General features: G+C 45.6%; 1 protein-coding gene across 2 annotated transcripts in view; it reads left to right on the top strand.

The window, feature by feature from the left end:
- The window catches only part of LOC108157441, a 29,514-nt gene that overhangs the window by 6,554 nt on the left and 3,425 nt on the right, over positions 1–19,535 (top strand). The window contains exons 1-7 of one of the 2 annotated variants that reach the window (XM_017289497.2): positions 8,224–9,378; positions 14,601–14,729; positions 14,834–15,192; positions 16,858–17,074; positions 18,203–18,352; positions 18,503–18,646; positions 18,814–19,119. In XM_017289497.2, the coding sequence (XP_017144986.1) occupies positions 9,270–9,378; positions 14,601–14,729; positions 14,834–15,192; positions 16,858–17,074; positions 18,203–18,352; positions 18,503–18,646; positions 18,814–19,119 (1,414 nt within the window). In that variant the 5' untranslated portion in view covers positions 8,224–9,269. Of the gene's footprint in view, positions 1–8,223; positions 9,379–14,600; positions 14,730–14,833; positions 15,193–16,857; positions 17,075–18,202; positions 18,353–18,502; positions 18,647–18,813; positions 19,120–19,535 lie in introns of those variants that run through there. The other variant, XM_017289495.2, reaches the window with a different exon arrangement.

Here is a 19,535-nt window from a genome sequence, read left to right as displayed (position 1 = left end):
TAGATCTGTTGGGATTATACTGACTTATGGGTCTTTTGGCCTTCCGCCTGTTCCCCCACAGCCCCGTGGTCCTACTCTAAAAACACCTGTTGCAGATCACAAGTGCAGCATATGGATTTCAACCAAAGTACTCCCTTTAATGTGAATTGCATTTCAAAAAATATTGACTGAAGTATTTTCGGACATTCTCATCCCAAAAGCTATTCTGAGAACGGTTTTCTGGCTGCGACATCTCGATAGATCTGTTAGCATTTCCATGCTATATTAATGTATTAGTTTCAAATGAAAACTCATCAGATCAGTGTAAAAATAAACAAATATCGCCCTCCATCTACAATTAGTTGGAATTTTGACAGGCCATTGCAATGAATCATCGCCGAACATCTGATCTGATCCGACCCGACAGAACCTCAACATAACATGCCACAAGAGGGGAATGCTAGGGGAATGCACAATGCCTGCACACGAGTATTAACAAATGTGGAGGTCTTTGACTTGACAATACTGTCAATGTCGCTCCACACAGCGCACAGCGCACAGCGATTATTCCCCGCTAGACTAGATCTGTATGCAAAGTGACCTACTTACAGTACAACATTTCGACTTTTAATGATTGCCGTCTTCAAGTCGGACCCCTGAAAAGGGTTGGTAGGTTGCGTTTGCTTGGTTTTTCACAGGCCCCTGGAAAAATGTGTGCGTTTCTTTGTTTTCCCTACGATTGAAGAAGTCGTCACCAATCATGTCAGCAAAATTTCCGATGACAGGGAGCGTCCCGTCCCACACCCTTGCGTCCCTCATAGTCTCCAGTTTGCTTTGTGCCAACAAATTCCGAAAAAGTTTGTACCTGACGTATTACAGTGGGAGTGCCCGTGGCAGTGAGACTAAGTGAGTGAGGCCTGTTTGACACTTCCTGTCGGTGGCATCGGGACGCTAAAAGTTGCAAGCATGTATGAAAGCGCCACACGCTGACAGGCAGCTCTAATATTCCGGTTAGGCGGGGAAGAAACACCTTTCTATGAAATGCTCAGCCAAAGTTTTCCAATAGGTCGGGGAGCGGGAGCGCAGCCAGTTCCAGGGTCCATGTGTCCTTTAACTACCTCAGTTGCTGTCGGCGCTGCAGTTCATCGGTCCGATTGACATAGCTAAAAAGGTCGAGCCGCAGAGGTGCATCGCCGGCGGACCTGGCAGTTTGCATGGGGATTTAGAAGCAGCCCGCAACGCAGACGGTCAACAGGGCTAAATACTGAAACCTGATTCACTGGCAGTGCTTGCGAAACATACATTTTCAGTCTCAGTAATGTATATGTACATACATCTCACGTGTCCCTGTCACACAAAATCGACATTCGAGCTCTGCTTTCAGGTTAAAGCAGCGCCCAACACTGGAATTTCCATTTGACGTTCATTAGCGGCAATCAGCAGCCACGAGGACCCAGCTCATTGTGAAACCCAAAGAAGCCGGTTGTGTAGGTGTGTACCATTTGCCCGCTTTTCAAACAAAGCGTAAAAACAATTCGCACGCTCAGAAAGAAGCAATTTTCCGCCTGGGTGCAGTAATAACTTTTCAAGTACGGGTGTAGGTAGAGCCAAAAAAGAGATTTCGGCGAGAACTCGAATTGATGGGTGTGATGGGATCCGCAGCGGTAAAACGGCGCTCAGGAAATGCGGTTATAACTCGCAGACGAATTTGTGGCGCTGATGAAATGGCGGATGAATAGTATGTGTCCGTATCTATGAGGTGAGGCATTCATACGAGTTAATTCTAAGTAGATCAAGATCTGCAGGACTGAGCTAACGCGAAAGCACAGAATAAAGCATCTGCGATGCAGAATTGCATCGCATATACAATCAGGATTCTGATTCAAATGCATGTTCTTGGGGCCGTTAATCCTACTCGCTGCGGCTGGAGCTGACTGCGCCTGATGCCTGGGCGGGGACGGACTGCCAAACTTCTGATGGCTTTTGCTGTTGCAGCGATTGCTATTTGCTTGACTTATTGTCCTAGTGATGTGGGGGAAATTAGGGCAGTTGTCTCATCAATAAATCGTATTTTACACCAAAATAACTCAGTAATTTCTAAATGGTTATTTTCGCCCAAAAACATTAAAAGTCAATAAAATACAGCAATTTTCTTCGAATCAGCAATAGTTCATTTGTCCAAAATTTGTTATTTAATTTTTCTATTATTATATTTTACAACAACGATTATTCTTGATTAAAGTTATTCCACAAAATCTGTCAAACATATTGAGCGATTTTCAGCAAACGATATATTTTTTAAACTTGTATTACCCCGAAATTTCCATATTTCCCTTACTTAACGCCAGTAACGTACGCCAGATGCCTCCACAGATCTAATTTACAAGATCGGGAACGTTGTGAGCTGCGGCTCTACATTTATACCCCATTCTCAGACAGTATGTCTCTTCTCCGCCAGAAGGCGCATACAGCAAGATGCAGCGAAGCCACTGTCTATAGTCTATAGTTCTGCGTTTTCGGTTTTCTCGTATCTTCAAAATTGTGGATGCACAGACTTTCATTCTTTGTGGCGCCAAAGAAGGTGTGGCAAAATTTGGAAACGAACTGGATTCGGTGTGATATTACAGAAATCTAGATACAAAATGTCGTTGCTCTAGATCTTATTGGTCGGTAAAGATTCTATCCGGGTACTACACGCACCAGGTATAAAAACCCGGAAAAGTTTTGATACTTAATAGTTGGGAGAGTTTAGAAATTTTTTGGCCCACTCGTAACTTTAGGTCATATTTTGGTTTTAAGTCCGTAAAAGCGTATGTTCGATTGCAGATTAGCTGAACTCTTTGCTAATTAAAAGGCTACGCTACTTAATTTTTAAACAAATACAAAAACCAGTTTTTTAAAAATGTACTGTTTCATTCGAATTTTTTTAAATCATTTAACATCGACATAATTCTTAACATTTGAATATAGCGTACGTCAGAATGGAAGTGCAGCCGTTGCCCAACAGTGCATATCGCGCCATCTAGTGAGTAGTAGTGGTACTGGTGCCAAAAATTTCACATTTAGAATCTGTTATACTGCGGCTACCTTTTCACAGACGGCGCTTTGCTAGCTATTTTCTATTTTTGTTATATTCGTTGAAACTAAATATATTTATAGTGTTATATTGCTCAACGCTATAATCTCATATACAAAATATTCGTTAAATTTATGTTTACCGCATTCACTGGTGCCATAAATATGCCATAAGTTTTGTTTCTGTTATAATGTGGCGAATGTATGTTGCGAAGAATATGCTGCGGAATTGTAATGGTTGATTCTTTTATACTGCTATACTTTCTTGATTGTTATAAGTGAACAAAACTGAACGATTATATGTTATACTATAATAATAAAATTATATTGAACTGCTTGCTACTCTGTCCCAAATAACTCTGTTAAAAACAAACTGAATTTGTTCACACTAGCAAGAAATCGAGGACACAGAATACCAAAATATATCTTTATTGTTATATTATATTATATTACATTATATTATATTATATTATATTATATATATTACATTATTATGATATTTTATTATACACAATATACATACATATATGGCCAAAAACAGTACTACAAAGATATGGAAATCCAAATTTTCGGAAGGCTATGTCTCAGACAAATAGGGCCAGATCGGTGAAGGACTAATTATCCCATGACCGTAGGGATCCAACCTGTCCAACGGTATCATATCAAAATAGCGACTACGAAAATGAGGCCGTATAATAATAGTACAAAGTTTATGACGTCCGATATATATGTATTTTCTGAATGATATACATATGTATATGTATAAATTTACTAGCGATATGCGAAAAGAAAAGAAAGAAAGGATGACGATGCAGCGGAAATGGAAAACGGTTCACATCGATGTATGCGTTTGCAGCGTTTAAACTAAGCGGATAATTTCTTAACATAGAAACGCTTCCTTCTGTCGGGAAAACTTTAAAATAAAGAAAAATATATGCATCTCTATGAATTTTTGGTGCTCCTGAAAAGGACCGATTTGTTCATGGATTGGCGCCTGTCCATGGAAGATCGGATTTGGCTTGCGAGTAGCTATTTCCGAAACTCCCAACACAATAGCCAGCTGCTTGGTCCTCGGTTCAAGTATTGCACCTGCGGCAGCCAGCGAATATTAATGTTACATTTGCATATTCCGCGGCCGCTGCTTGTCCTTGCCAGGATCTCTCAGATTCAGTCACCTGCTAATGGTAATGAAAGTAGTGTACCGTGTACCGGGCCCGGCCTCCTGCGAAGAAAATTAACAAAATAGAACGGTAAATTTTTAAAAGGCATTTTCTAATTGCATTTTAAATGTCACAACGGGACGGGATGGAAGCTTCACCCAACTTTCCCACCATATCCTTCCGGTATTCACGAAACAAGGCAAATGCGAACGAAGCGAAAGGAATCGGATGCAATCTGCAAATTTATTAACTACGCGAATGTGCCTCTGGTGGAGCGAATGCAAATGCAAATGCACAGTACCAACAAAGTGTGGCTCCATAGGAAAGACAGCCGGCGTATGTTAGAGCACGAGTATTATCGTTTGCGTGTACGCGCCACTCTGACGGCCGTTCACATCTATGTAAATGTTTGTGGTGCGAGCAGAAAAATGTGCGATTAAATGCCATAAATGGCTGCGCATCAACTGTAAAACAGTGCCACCTTACCGCTCTCGTGTTCATACCTGCCCTGTAAGCAATTCAACCTCTTGCTAAATACCTCGCTATCATTTATCATAACTGTGCATGTGCACCTTCAATCATCGTTAATATCATTAGTCTAAAGTGTATAAATTAAAGCATGTCTTTGATAAATCGTCCAGATGTTGCTGACGCTCCCCATCATTTAATTGGCGAGGACATCTCTCGTGATATATCCTTTCAGAGGCTATTACAGAGAAGTTAGCAGCTGGTGCATCTATTCAACAGTCAAGGCGATAAGGCCATGTACGACTGTCCGTCTATCTGCCTGTCTCTTTCATAATTGTTAAAACTTATATACATTAGAGTAGGAAAATAAAAGCTTTTGAAATACTGAAGCATCAATTAGCTAACATTCTAATTAGCGATTCTAAGTGTGAAAATTATAGTTGAAAAAAAGTTTTGTATTTCATACAGCAATATTGATTTTGTTAAAATAGTTTGGTTCGTTGTAGCACTAATAATTGTGGTTGGCAGTGTGGCAGCAAACTTAATTAAATGTGTAACCGCAAATTACAAGCAATCAAGAATTAGAAAAATATTCGCTTTGCAGGGTTATGGTTTTGTTTTGTGTACAATGTATATTTTCGGCTATTTTCGTGTCATCCCAAATTCATTAGCAAAACAATTCTGTTTGCCTTATTGAACAATCGGTTTTATTTTGATTATTGTATATGTCGTATCGTTTTTGTAAAATTTCGAGAGCCTCACACCAATTGGCACATGTCCAATGAACAGGTAAGCTTTCTGTTTGGATACACTCGTAGGATTCAATTCAGGATCAATTAGGATAACAATTCAACTTAGCCCTCTGCTGAAATAAAAAATAGCTGCCAGTAAGGCAATGTCAACGGGTATTGTGCGTTTCTGAAGGAAGGAGATCCTACAACAGTCAGTTAATGTCTTTCGATGCGGTGAATTACAAAATCTAGCCACTCCCATTTGGAGGCAACAAGTCATCCGTTTAGGCCCCGTTTGTTTCCCAACGTGTTGTTGTTCAGTACCAACATCAGCTAGGAATAAGCCCGATTGTTAAACGAATTACTGAAATGAATGAAAATAGTAGAAGGAAGTTCCAACCGGAATCGCTCAGAGACACGCACCTCCTGATACGAGCTAGACGTTTCAGGATAGATCTGCTTGTACCAATCGCAGTCGGTCACAGATTTAACTACGATATGCAGAGTCGATGTGTTAAGTTGACTGTAAACGTTACATTCGATTAAATTCGGCACGCACGCCGCCACTCCTGGCCACGTTCTCAGCGTCGCGTCGGGTTGCCAATGCCACCGATTGTGGCAGAGACAAAACAGAGGCTGGATGCTGGGGATTGGACTGGGGATGGTGCTAAGGATGCGGCGGTCACACTGACCCAGATTCCCAGTTCGTCAGCCCCACGCAAGGGTCCGTGTTCGGCCCGATAATGTTGTTGGCGGTCGGTCGGCTCCCTTGGCAGACATTCTCTCTCTTCGTTGTTGGCGCATGTTCTGTGCTCAAAGAGAGTATTTCCCCACGAAGCTGGCATGCGAAGCTGCTCGTCGCTCTACCCTGGCCGGTCGGCCGACAGGACTTCGCCTGGCAGTCGACTCGGTCTGAGGAAGAGTCTGGTCTGCGTCAGTTCGCACTAACCAAAAGACACTCAAGCGGCGCGGACCTGCACAGCGGGAGTTTAACTGAAGGAAAGAGCCCATCTGGCACTTTTCGTCCTCGTACCGCTCGGCGGCGTTGCTCTTAGCCGAATAGGAGCCGACCGACCGCGATCCGCCTGCTCACCCGTGGGCAACTGTGAATTTGCACGTGCTTTTTGCCAGCCCGAACGCGAGGTATTCCTTTGAGTGCGTGTGTGCTTTACATTCCGGCGGCAGTATAAATAAGCATAAAAAAACCACCAAAAAGTTTGAAAACCCAACAGCATGTTCAACCTGACACACAAAAAAAGGAACTAACGAGCGCGGAATTTAAAGCTGTTCGAGGGGATTAAGGACGATCGGTGTAGGTGGTTGAGCCTCTTCGGTAATGATTAGCATGCCTCTCTCCACGGAATGTCAGAAAGCGGACCGCGTTAAATTGTGTCCAGAGCTTCAGATGGAGGCGTCGTTTGCGTCGCCTTTTCCAATTCTGTCGCCAGTTTTGTCAGCAAGTGGAGCGTTCAAGTGCCATTCTCAAGTGCTCCCCTCGCATAATGCGTGCTAATAAAGCCATTTGTATGACCGCATATGAACCACCCACACACATACCCATACCCACACCCACAACCATCAGGACTTTGTCAGAACAGGCCAGGCCTTAGTAAATACCGTGTTAAATGGCTGGGAAAGAACTGTTACATATGCGAGCGGTAGTCAGCTGACTACATACATACATACGTATAGTATGCATGTGTGTATGTACGTATGTACATCCCGCAGTTCACATCCGAAGCAGAGAAAAGTTGGCATGGATCGCATCATTAATCAACTGTCGAGTGCGCGGCTGGTGCTGGTACTCAAGTTCATTCGCAGCGCTGCCCTGATAAGATAATTGAATAATACAACCAATGCGAAAATACTCGTATCGCGCTGCCCGTCACAATGAAGTTGTTTCATTGAGGAAGATGGCGGGGAGTCCCTTCCAGGAGCGGATGATTCGCAAGCGAAGAATAATTTCATGAAAAATGTCCAACGCTGAGGGATTCCGTGACTACTTACGTTCGTGCATTCATTTCGTATAAACTCACCTCCATGCCCATATCCCGACCTTGGCACAGTCGGAATCCGAATAATTGAGGCCGCTTCTCAAGTGCCTTCTATGCCAGGAGATTGTCATTTGCTTAATGCAAGCCGACAGCCGGAGAGCGAATGACGAATGCCACAAAATTGCAAGTAGAAGACGTCCGTCTCTGTTGTCCAACAAGCCTTTTCCTAGCTTTTAGTTGTGGCAATAGCCTAAATGCTCACTAGCAGATTAAACGCTCGTACTGTAACTGAGACCCCCAAATTGATTAAGCTCCAGACTCAGATACACAATTTGGTGCTCTCGGTGTGAACTTGAGTGCAAGCTGTAACCTAATGCATCCAACATTTTCGAGCGTCGAGCGTCGAGCATCGAGCATCTAGCTATTCCGTATGCGTTTGGCAATCAGACTCAATCTAGGCAGCTGTCAGCTGTCGTCCGGGTGACAAGTACATGTGTCATTGAGCGTTAATTAAACATTCCGATGCTAAATGGGAATAAACTGCACAGCACGCTTACCTGGCAGTTTAGTCTCGAGTGCCTTTCATCCCTCCCGAAGGCCCACCCCTGGCTCTGGTCATCCGTCTAGCTTCGACTGTTTTCCCATTCGGCCATGCACTCGGACTGGTCGAACAGTCGCCGGCACAAGAAAAAAAAAAGTGCCAAAAGTTCTCAGTTCGCTTGTCAGACAACATTTTAATTAAAAGTTCTGTTGGACTCGTCATCTTTCCAGATGCTGCTGCCCAATGGCGGAGTTACATAATTGCCGTTGATCCGCCGTATGATTGATGCTGCTCGGAGTTTGGATGAGAGCGTGCTGCGAACATTTCAGCGCATCATAAGCCGTCCAAGCTCCACTCTAGTGTCATCCACTCTTGAGATGATACGTGGCTCAGATTCTCGCAACTTTTGTTGCTTTTTTCGAAGCTGCCTTCCAGCGCTTCTGTAAGCCAGTAAACAGATTCAAGAGACATGAATGATGGGGTATATAATACTGGTTGCCTTTATGGCAAGCACTTTACATAATCATGCATCGGCAGGGCAGGACAGGGCAGGGCAGGGAAAGACAAACCAATCGAAGCCGCTATTACCCGTATATTGGAAAACCGTGCAAGACCGCAAAATAGCCAAGTTGGACGGCACGAAATTAAATTTAAATGTGTGAAAAAAATGCAGCTATCTCGAATTGTCACAAGGCAAGGCGACAATTGCGAACAGTTTTTCCGGCGGCGATATTGCTGCCATTATTTCGTTGCTGCTATGGCTGTGCGGGCAATGGCTGTTGCCATTTGTATGGCACTCATTTGCATATGCGTGGGCATGAATTTTGATGGTCTTGCTGATGGGTTGGTGTCCAGAGCGGGGCGAGACCCACAGGGTATTCCGCGCCAGGAGCATCTTCCGCTCTGCTTTGTCCGAGGTGAGGAAAATCGATTCAATCGATGCTGCTACCCGCTGGCAATGGGAGGGATGGCGAAAGGCTTTAGGACAATTAGATTACCTGCACCGGAATCAGTGTGGAACGGGACCATGAGTGGCGTACCACTAGTAAAGAGAGTCGTGTCGTTCGCAGGGTAAAAAACCTATAAAAACCGAAAGTAAATAAGTTAAAAGGAAAAGCTGAAACAGTGTAAAGTGAATATAGCCAATCGACTTCCGATCTCCGCGAGCTAATGCGAGATCGAGTGCTTGCCGCCATCAGCGAGCTTGCTGGATCCCCGATTGTGATGCGAATGCGCCCCTCGCGGACCGCTGACGCTGGCTAACGCTTCTCCAGTCGCCCGCCAAACTCCCGCCGCGCTCCGCTCGCATATCCGACGGAGAATGGATTATTCGCAGGCCCAGAGCTTGATGCTGTCGTTTCTGTTCGTTCTCAGTGCGGGTGCTAACGCTAACGCCAATGGGGAGGTCATATTCCGCATAGATCCGCTGGGTAAGCATCAATTAATATTCTCCGCCCTTAGAGTTACTTCTCAAAGAAAATTATATATTATTTTGAATGATGTAACACTAGCTTATAACAGGTTCGTAAAATATTAATTGGAAATGTAAATTCGACCCCTCAATATTCATTTGAAAGATGCAACTCTAACGCAAATAGTACCTGCCATTTGAGCAACAAGTAGATCTATGAGATATAGATATGCACCCAAATTGGCTTGTAAAAAAATATTTTTTGGTCCGAATACAAAAGGCTTCGTTCTGCTCGGAGACCATAAAAAGTATTCTCTCAATTACCGAACCATTCTTGCCGTGGGATAACCGCTCTCTTTCGGCGCTTCCTGGGTGGCTGGATGCTCTGCTCAGTTTTGGCCAGAGGAAAAGCTTAGGGGCGGCACACGGCGTCTGAGTCCGAGTGCGGACTAATCCCAGCTGTTCACAAGAGCTCTGCTGACGTGTCAAGTATTCACAGTGCTCATCGCAGATCAGACCTGCGGACATCCACACGAATACGAAATATTTACTCGTAAAGCTGCAAAAATATTCCGAAGCGGCAGCACCGGGAAATGATGTACTTGCTTATGAGTCCTCTTATGAGTCCTTGGGTGGCAGATAGCCAAAAACTTTGCGTATGCGCGGCGTGTAGGCCGCCACGCCTATCCGGGCATCTCTATTTGACAAAACACGCTCATAAATTTTGTGCTGGGTCTCACAAGTTTCCGAGTACAAAGATGGATAAGTATCTCTATCTGCAGCTATGGTGGTGGACGTGGGACCACGGCGCAACAGCGGGAAGCGCAAAGTTTTAACAAAGTATTAAAAAAGCTCGTAAAATGTCATAAGCTTCGTAGCCTAGGAAAAGGTCCAGGCTTACTGCAGAAAAAAACAGACAGCAAGCCCAGCACAAAAGGACAAGTAATGCTACATATTCCGTCGCGACTATATATGTATGTATATCTATCCTTTTCCCTTTTGTTTCCCTGGCATTTAATTTACGAATGAACGGATTTTTATCTGTCGACACTTGGCTGTGTGCTTTCTTTCCCAGCGAGTTCAGAGGTCCCAAAACATATCTGCCAAAACAGTCTGAATATACACATCAGAATAGACTACTGCGTACTAAAGGAGGAAGCAGTTTTTAACTAAATTTTTTGTTGGGGTACAACAAGAATAAATCTGTTAGTCTAGATCTATGTCCAAACTGCATTTTCCCCGATGAAAAGGATAACTTCCAGCTGTGGCAGGTCTCAGTCAAAGGCTGCAAAAAGGGAGGACGGACAGTTGAGCCTGCCCCATGCTGACATACAAAATACACGTAAATGAATTGATTCCATTTGTCGATGTCCGAAAAACTGTACATAAATATTAAATTTCGTTTAATTAGATTTATTTGGTCACTGAATAGAATTGGGCGAGCGCCGGTCATATCAGTGACATATCAATTTTTATTGGCTGAAATGGATGGAGGCAGGGGCAGGGGCAGGGGCGGAGGCAGATAGACCGACCAGCCCCACTGTGTCAACAGACGAGAATTGCCATTTATTGTTCGGAACAAAATGGGTCAATAAAATATGAAAGCAACGCATCCTGAGCACGGGTGCTCTGACGGCGACAGTGGAAGGCCAGGCCAGGAATGGACGGTGCTGGGAGGAGGACGACAGGAGCAGCAGCAGTCTGAGGAGCAATCAGACGAATTTGCTTAGAGGGCAACGAAGACAGCAAAGTGGCAAGCGGGACCACTAGTAAGGGGACGCAAAGGCAGCGACGGCTGACTAGCAATGGCAACGGCAACGGCAATGGCAACTGGGTGTGGTGTGGAACAGAAGGCAAAGTTCATGGGGATAAATCAAAACAAATCAATTTCTTCTACGCCATTGACTTGGGAACACCCGATGACAGTTGCTTACTCGTGTCTGGCCCGCTGCTCTGGTCGGTTGATTGCCGAACGTACAAGTGAGCATCGGTTCCCAGAGCGTTGCCCTGTCCCAAAGCGTTTCCAGGCAGCGCTTTTGGTCCTGCTCGCAGACCAAAAGCAAATTGCAGTGACAGTCAAATTGGGTTAAGTGGGCGCACCCCACTGACGCGGAGGTCAAAAGTTTTCGGAATTGCAAATCAAAGAATATACTCGCACGGATACACAGGCTGGAAACGCACCTTTTATCATCCCAAATACTGCCCACTCTCGGAGCGCTAGCGTGTTCCTAGAAGTACTAGTAGACTGAATTAACTTTCGCGGAGCTCCGTCTCAGCTCTAACCTAATCTGTTCCTGCTTTTACTGTCCGCTATATTGGCACTTAAGTCGAGGCTTCCCGTCGATGGATGCTAGGCGGGTCTGGTATCATGGAGGATGGAGGAAGTACAGCTTAGGGGCTCTGGGTACGATTGAACTCTGCACTTACTGCTCATAGAATATTTATTTTCCTCTCGGCGTTTCATTCGAAGAGTATGCTCTTCTGTTGGATGTACATATCTACGAGTATCTGGGACCTGCTTGTACTCTGGCCCTGCATTCCATTAATTTTTAATGGTGCTCATTCAAAGGCGAAGCCATTTATTTGAATTTGACAAGAAATAAATACATTTTTAGAATTATGTTAACTTGATTTGCTCCAGTTTCCACTACTTCTTCACCAAGCTTAGCTACGAATAATTCGAGTTGCACAACGGACTGAAATCACACGACTGATTTCGTGTTCGGCCATCTCTGTGCCTTCCGACTGGTTAAACGAAGGGACACTTTTTACTCTCCTCGGAATTTCGTGCCTCTGTAGACATGCATTATTCATATAGTCATATATGTTAAGCGAGGCGATATACTTGCCTGTGAGACATACAGATGGCAACTTCAGACTTCATAATGTAATGCCATCGCTTACACAAATTTCATGCCCGACAGTTCGAAACGTAAATGAGGAGCCCAGATCGCAGTCCCCATCCACTTCCACATCATCGTTGACACCGTTCCCCGCAAAGAGTGCGGTTCGAGGAAACGACCCCATTCCCGCAGCTCGGCGAGGGACTCCTTCTGCGGCGCTTTCAATTTCAAATCAAATAAAAAGTTTTGAACAACCGCCCGAAAGCTTCACGTGCCTGTATGGGCAGACGCACCCACAAAGGGTGGGATGTGGAAGTGGATGTGGCTGTGAGCAGCAAGGTCAAAGGGACTTTTCCTTCTTTTTATTGTTTTTCGTTTCAGTTTAAACCTCCGGCTCAAACACTTTCGCTTTAAAATGTACACCTCGCATGCGGCAGTTGCGGGACGTGATCTCCGGGAGCGGAGAGACCAAGAACACAGAGATTTTATGGCCAAGTGCAGCCAAAAGTTTATGGCGCTTCGTACCAGGGTGATTCGATTACTTTTCTGAAACGGCTCCAATAAAAACTTCAAGTATTTCTAAAATACTGGCGACCACAAAGACCTCCAACGGACTAGTTCAAGGACGAGAAAGTTAACACAAGTATGTCAGTGCTCGGCCAGGCCTCTTTCTCTTTTCTCCGTTTAGTTGAGGATAATGAGTGTATCCTCCAGATACATTTGCCTACAGCACCATTCCTGCGTGTCCTTTGTTTGGTGGTCCTGACTGTCCCTTAAAATTTACTGTCACGGGGCGGTGCCCATTGCCGCATTGAATTGCTATCTACCCGAAGAAATAATTACGAACGGCCCCAAACGGCGAGGAGGTGGTGTGCACGTGGACAGTCCCCAGTCCCCAGCCCCAGTCGCCAGTTTTCAGACCCTGTCCATCCCGCCATAAGTGGGGGAGATCGGCATTTGAATATAATTTACGGCTCGCCACATAAATCACACAGATTCGCACAACCCTTACCCGGGCACCTTCCATTCCCACAGTCGTTGCCGCCACGCCTTTGCTCGGGGCAGGGCAGTCGTCAGAAACAAACCAAATCGTTCGCGCAGTCACCGAACTCATTAGGGATAAAGCGGAGGCCACGAAGCGAACGGCTAAATTATTTTGCCATGTCCGCCCTGCAGCGTTGTTACTGGAGCCGGGCCCCGGCTGATGGATGTGTGTTTCATTCCACACGGGCATATTCGCCATTTCGGTGATATGTTCCGGTAACGCAGCAGCAGCCGAACTGGACCAGTTTACGGCAGTCCTGCCGCAACAGACCCATTAAATTAGATCGACATTTAGGGAAGCTCGTGGGGGCTCGTCGATGCTTTAAAATGGCAATCTCACTGCAGGGCCTTAGAGGGTCTCAGACACTACTGCAGCGACACTCGTAGTGATAATTACGTTTGCCTATACCCATCCCCCTATATATACCCAGCCCGCATCAATGGAAGAGTATCTCGCATAGGTCGGGTGCGAGGGGCGGCATATTTTAAATCGAAAACAATACCCGACACCTTTTTGGGGGTGAAAATTATATGCTTTTGAAGTTCTGTTTTAATTTCGATTGTGGATCCCAGGACGTAGGGGCTTTAAGACGCTTGTTTCTCGCCCCATTAGATCTGTGTTTCCTAGAGGAACGTCTGTTCTTTACATCCTTTCGAAAGCTTTCCACAGCCCTACCATTAAAACCATGGCGTCCTATCCCCGTGGATAAGGTTAAGAAAACAGCAAACACTTGTGCATATTTTAAGATTAAGCTAAAATTAAAGATTGTTGGACTTGTTTAGAATTTTACCGGTTGGCAACTTTAAGTCGAGGGAACCGTCCATAGGGCCTACTTATTTTTAATTGCGAAAATATGTTTCCTTGCTTCCTCCATCAGTCGGTTCATCCTCCGCGTTCGGCAACGCAGAGGCAGTCCGGAAGAAGGCATAGCGGTGGCCCTCTGTATAAAGCTATCTTAATTTCCCCTGCTCCAATATGTGTCGCAGCCACACCTTCCATACCTCCCACACCCACAAGTACTCCGAGTACTCCGCGCTGTTTGCTCAGGTGGAGAGCTTTAGCGACTGCGGGTTTGTTACGGGCTAGGACGCTGGCTTTCATTGTAATTGGGGAAAAGTTCTGGCACGCAAGGACGGATCCTTTTCAATTTAGTCCTTTGTTTTTCATATCATCAGACTTACAATGAGGGACAAGAGAACCGTACAAAAGGGCGTCCACGTTCTCCCGAATGGAGCTGACTTGCACTTATTCGGTTATTTATTTTTCTTCCACATCCCCATCAGATGATGTCGACATGGAAACCTTTAAAATTATGCTATAAAGATATTTTATGTGAATCACCTTTTTTTACAGCGCTACTGTCGGCCACGCTGCGCACGTATCAGAAAGCGGCCTGCGACTCGGACCAGGTGGTTATTGCCTGTCCTCGAGGCACCAGCATCTCAATTGAGTTTGCCCAGTACAACAAGTTTGTGGCGAAAGGTAAGTACACATACCCACACCCTGTGCAGGACAGGAGCCACTTTTTAGCTTTAACGTAATTCAACGTAATGCACATACCCGTGCCACCCTCCGATTTCTCCCAGATGGCTATAGCATTGAGGAGCTGTGTCCAATTTCTGGAGCCGCTGCAACCGAGATTCGTGGCAAGGCGAAACACCTGCTACGGGGATCCATCTTTGGCTCATCCTCACAGAAAGTTCCTGCCAATCGCTATGTAAATGGCGGCTACGGCGGCTATGGCTATGGCGTGGCCATGGCGGTGCCCTCGGCAGTGGATGCTCTCACCAGCACATGGGCAAGTGCAACTGGTTCTGAGCTGGAGTCTAGGAGCACTGTCAACTCTGGAAACCCTGGGAAGTCCGTCCCTGTTGGCGAGCTGCTAGGCCCCGCTGATAATGGCGATGATTCGCCAGAAAATTGCATGTGGCCGAATGCTCTACAGGTACGAGTGCACATATAAGAAACGAATATTAGTGGAATTCAGATGAGCTACTTAATTATGTCCTGTTCAATTTATTTTATTCATGTTATTCATATTATTGTATTCATGATCTGTAATTCAATACCATACCAAATGTTCCTTCTTACTTAGTTACATTCCCCATTTATCATTTTCAAGATTGTTTGAAAAACTACCCCGAGCCTTAGATAATCAGGTCGCCTCAGATACGATAAATCCTTTGTTGGGTGCGCGTGTCAATGCGCCCGTCTGGTAGGCAGACAAGGGCAATTTTCTACATTCGGAGCTTCACTTCCAATTCATTAAATATTTTTGTTTCCTTTTCCTGTATTTGTTTGGGTGGGGTTGCTGATTCGCTGACTAGTCAGCAGAAAATACGAATTTAAACTCGAGGAAAATTCCACAATAGGAAAAACAAGAGAGCATAGCTTGAAACTCTTTGCGTTTAATTTTAGTTAGCTGCCCGTCAGAGCGTGCGTCATAGACGTCAGAGTGTTTAGGATGGGCAGGAGAGTGTGGTGCTGTAACATCCTTTCAAATTGACGAAGGCCGAATGTTGCCTTTCTATCGAGGCAAGCCACGTCAGGGCCTCCCAAATCATCTCCCGCTGTGAATTGTCGTTAGACGGAAAACCTACAGAAACGAGTCCTGAGAACGGATTCGACAGCCGCCGCTTAATATGACTGCCACAGCACATCATTTGTCGCATCTTTTTTGTTAAATGGACACCATTGTTTGTCGTTGCTGTAGCGTTGTGTTTCCTTAATTTCGTACTGTTCCTCCATTGCTTTTCATTGACTGTCATTGGCTGCTAGACAGCATAGCCTTCTGTCCAAATTAGTAGCACTATTTTTCAGGTTGGAGAAACGCTGTCATCACAAGATAGTGGCGATGGGAATATATTCTGTAATTTATATATTCTATATATTTATTAATATTCTAACCGCACCGCTCGTTGAATATCTCACTCTTCCTCTTTTCAATTGTCATCCGTCTGCTATATGGACCTCGCTCATTCCGCCAGAGGGCGCACACTGAACGAAGTACAGTTTAAGAAAGAGAGATAAAGAGAAATAATCCGATCTAATCCAAATTCTGTTATTTAGTATATATGGTAATTTTCTATGATTCTGCTTTCTCGTATCTTCAAAATTGTGGATGCCACAGATTTTCGACCTTTGTTGGTTGTTGGTTGCTTTTATAGATCTGGACAGACTATACCTACTCGGCTATTGATGCTGATCAAGAATATAAATATATATTTGTGGGGTCGGAAGCTCTTCCTTCTATACGAATCTAATCTACCTAGAAATAGAGAGTCAAGATACTCTTTGAGTACCGGGTATAATCAAGTGGCTTTAGCCAGACTGACGCTCTTTTGTGACACGTTTTATTGCAATGTAAGTTTCCGTTAAGGACGAGCAAACGGAGAAGGAAAACACAAAATAAAATACAATCGGTAACACTTCCATTACGTTTTTAGGGCAAATATTTTATTTCAATTTGCAAAGTTTGCAATTCAGCGCAGAGCTCTGCTGCCTCGTTGACTTTTCGGGTCTTCTGTTTGCACCTTAATGCGGAGCAGACAGAGTCTGGGTGGACTGGAAAGCAACTAATGCACGGCCTGGTCTTGCTCCTTACTTTCAGTACTCCCTGCTTCAGACGGTGGTCGAGGCATGCCAGAAGAAGAAGCACTGCAAGTTTCACGGATCCCCGCAATTCTACGGACTGGGAGCCAGCGGAGTGGGCGATTCGTCCGGCACCAGCAGCTATCACAGCAGCACGGCTAGCTCCAATGCAATCAGCAACGACCCCTGCCCCAAGCGTCGGAAAATCGTCGAAGTTGCCTACAAATGCCGCCCATGTAAGTCAACCAACACACCCATGGAACCGTCGCAAGTTTTTTTTCAATTCGCCCGAATTTATTTGGAGCACAAGGGACACGAGGGTACACGTAAAAGGGCAGAAAATGCGAGCACGATACACCGACACATCGATACCCGTGTAGCCGGGAGTTTCTGGGCTACCTATTGATTCCGGGGGTGGAATACCCTCGACAGCCGGAATCGACACATAAACGTCCAACCGAAAAAGTTAAATAAAAGTTCGCCGGGGTCAGGCTACGGGCTGCGCCCTGAGCAAAGCTTTCCCTATCCGCCAGCTGACAGCCAGGGCCGGAGGTAAGTACGGGGACTCGGGTGCTGTCCCGTCGGCGAAATTCGAGGGGAGCACAGCATGCAAGTTGGCTGGAGCTAGCACGGAACAAATTTCCTCGTACGTACATAGTATATGTATTGGAGGATACTTGTACATGTACGAGTATAACAAGTTTAGCGCTCTGTCGTGCGTTCCAAAAATCCAGTGAGGTGGAAGGGCGACCTGGGTTGGGGCTTTGTTAGCGCGGAGCTGCAGAGTCGGCTATGACGGCAGAAGGCCCTGGAGGCGGTTGCAAACGGGACAGTCAGAAGAGGAGCTTCGCTCCCGGGATCTGGCAGTCCGTTCGCCTTTGGACGTGCTTCGTCGAACACGGAAGAACTTCGATGACACAAAATTAACTTCCATCGGTGAACAGGGATCTGGGCCCAGAGGAAGCAGGGCAGGGCAGGGCGCTTCCAATTGCAGTGAATGTTGCGCACTTATTGTACGAACATTTGAATTTCAGACCTATAATCGGAGGGCTGGATGGAGTGGGAAGCACATTTAAGTCAGATGCAGCGCGAGCACCGTGTCTTTCAATTACGAAATTGTCGAAATCGTTGAAATCGTTGACTGCTCTACCGGGCTTTTCATTGTCGTAACGTCCGTGTGGCGCCCATTCACACAGTAACTACATATTAAACGTCTTTTCGTGAAGTAACAAGGGGAAATTCGCTTTGAATCAAAGTTGGTTCCTCCATTCAATGAGTTGCGCAACAGTAGTTTATTTGGCAAAGAAATTGAACATTCCACTCTATTATGTATTCATAAGCTTTGTTCTATGTACCAATTTCAGATGAGTTCCGCAGCAAGGTTGCCTGTCACAACGATGTTGCCCAGCTGGAATGCAACCCGTACTCTCGGATAGCGGTGTACAGCGCCAGCTTTGGGAGGACCGAGTACGAGAGCATCCAGTGCCCACAGCCGCAGGGTGTTCGCGAAGAAAGTAAGTTTGAGTTTGGGAGCTTTGGTAGGTTTGGGAGGTTTCGGAGGTCATCTGAGGCACTGACTCTCATCAATCATGGCTCCGACAGCGCACTGACATTGATTCTTCACCTCTTGCACTTTATTTCCTTGGTTCTATCTCCGTGTGTAGCGTGCCTCGCCTCATACGCGACAGAGACCGTCATGCAAATTTGCCACGGACGACGGCGATGCAACCTGGCAGCTGACGCAAACACCTTCGGCACTCCGTGCCAGCCCAACTCGCGGATGTATCTGAAGGTTGTTTACACATGTGGTAAGTAGAGCACTAGAGCATGAGGGGGCTGATCTTGGGGGCTTGGTGCATCCAATCGTATCGGAGCACAAGATTGATGCCTGGTGCTTCTCTTTCGATGCCTGACTTGGCCGCTTGATTTATGTACATCAATTAATCCGCTGCATCCCTCCTGTGTTTTCGTCTAGTGCCAAAGCAAGTGCTCAAGGAGAGCAACGACTCGGAAGTGGAGCCGGACGAGTCTGAAGACTTTGAGGGCGACATCAACGACCTCTACGACGACGAGTTGATCTACAAGGAGTCGGAGGCGATACCAAAACTTTACGGAAACACAACAGCTCTCGGAAGGCGCAACAGCACCAACGGGCCTGGGTCCGGAGCTAGTGCTAATCCTGCTGGCAATCAGACCATGACGAACGGCTCCCTGGTCTCAGATGTCGATGGCAGTGGCGTCAATCCTGTAATGACACATAGTGCCGACTTGAGCCTAGAGGGTAAGCCATTTTTTAAACTTAAAGTCGGATCTTGTTTTTTAAATGAAAGCGTAGATAAATTCAGCCTCTTCTTGACACCGGCTATTGAACTGCAGTTGTCCTTCTGACAGACCTAACCTGCAAGCAGCACAGACCTTATACCACAACAGTTTTGCACCACCCGTGTTTGTCCGAACTGCCACCAGGGGCGTCGCAGACATTCGTAGTGTAGAAATCTGATTTGCAAATAATATCCAGTGGCGGGGTTTTAAATCCTCGGGGCTCCTTTTCGGTCACATTTGCTACCAGATGATACAAAAATTGCATTGTACTTCTACAGTGTGGTTTTTTTTCGGATAGCTTTAACGAAATGCTTTGACCTTAAAGTACCTTCAATGCCTGGCGGTCTGCTTCTAATATACTGAGGATGCCTAGCG

This window comes from Drosophila miranda, chromosome 2 (genome assembly GCF_003369915.1).
Source record: "Drosophila miranda strain MSH22 chromosome 2, D.miranda_PacBio2.1, whole genome shotgun sequence".
Lineage (NCBI taxonomy): Eukaryota > Metazoa > Arthropoda > Insecta > Diptera > Drosophilidae > Drosophila > Drosophila miranda.
Note: the sequence above shows the minus strand (reverse complement) of the source record. Positions and strands in the feature narration are given on the sequence as shown.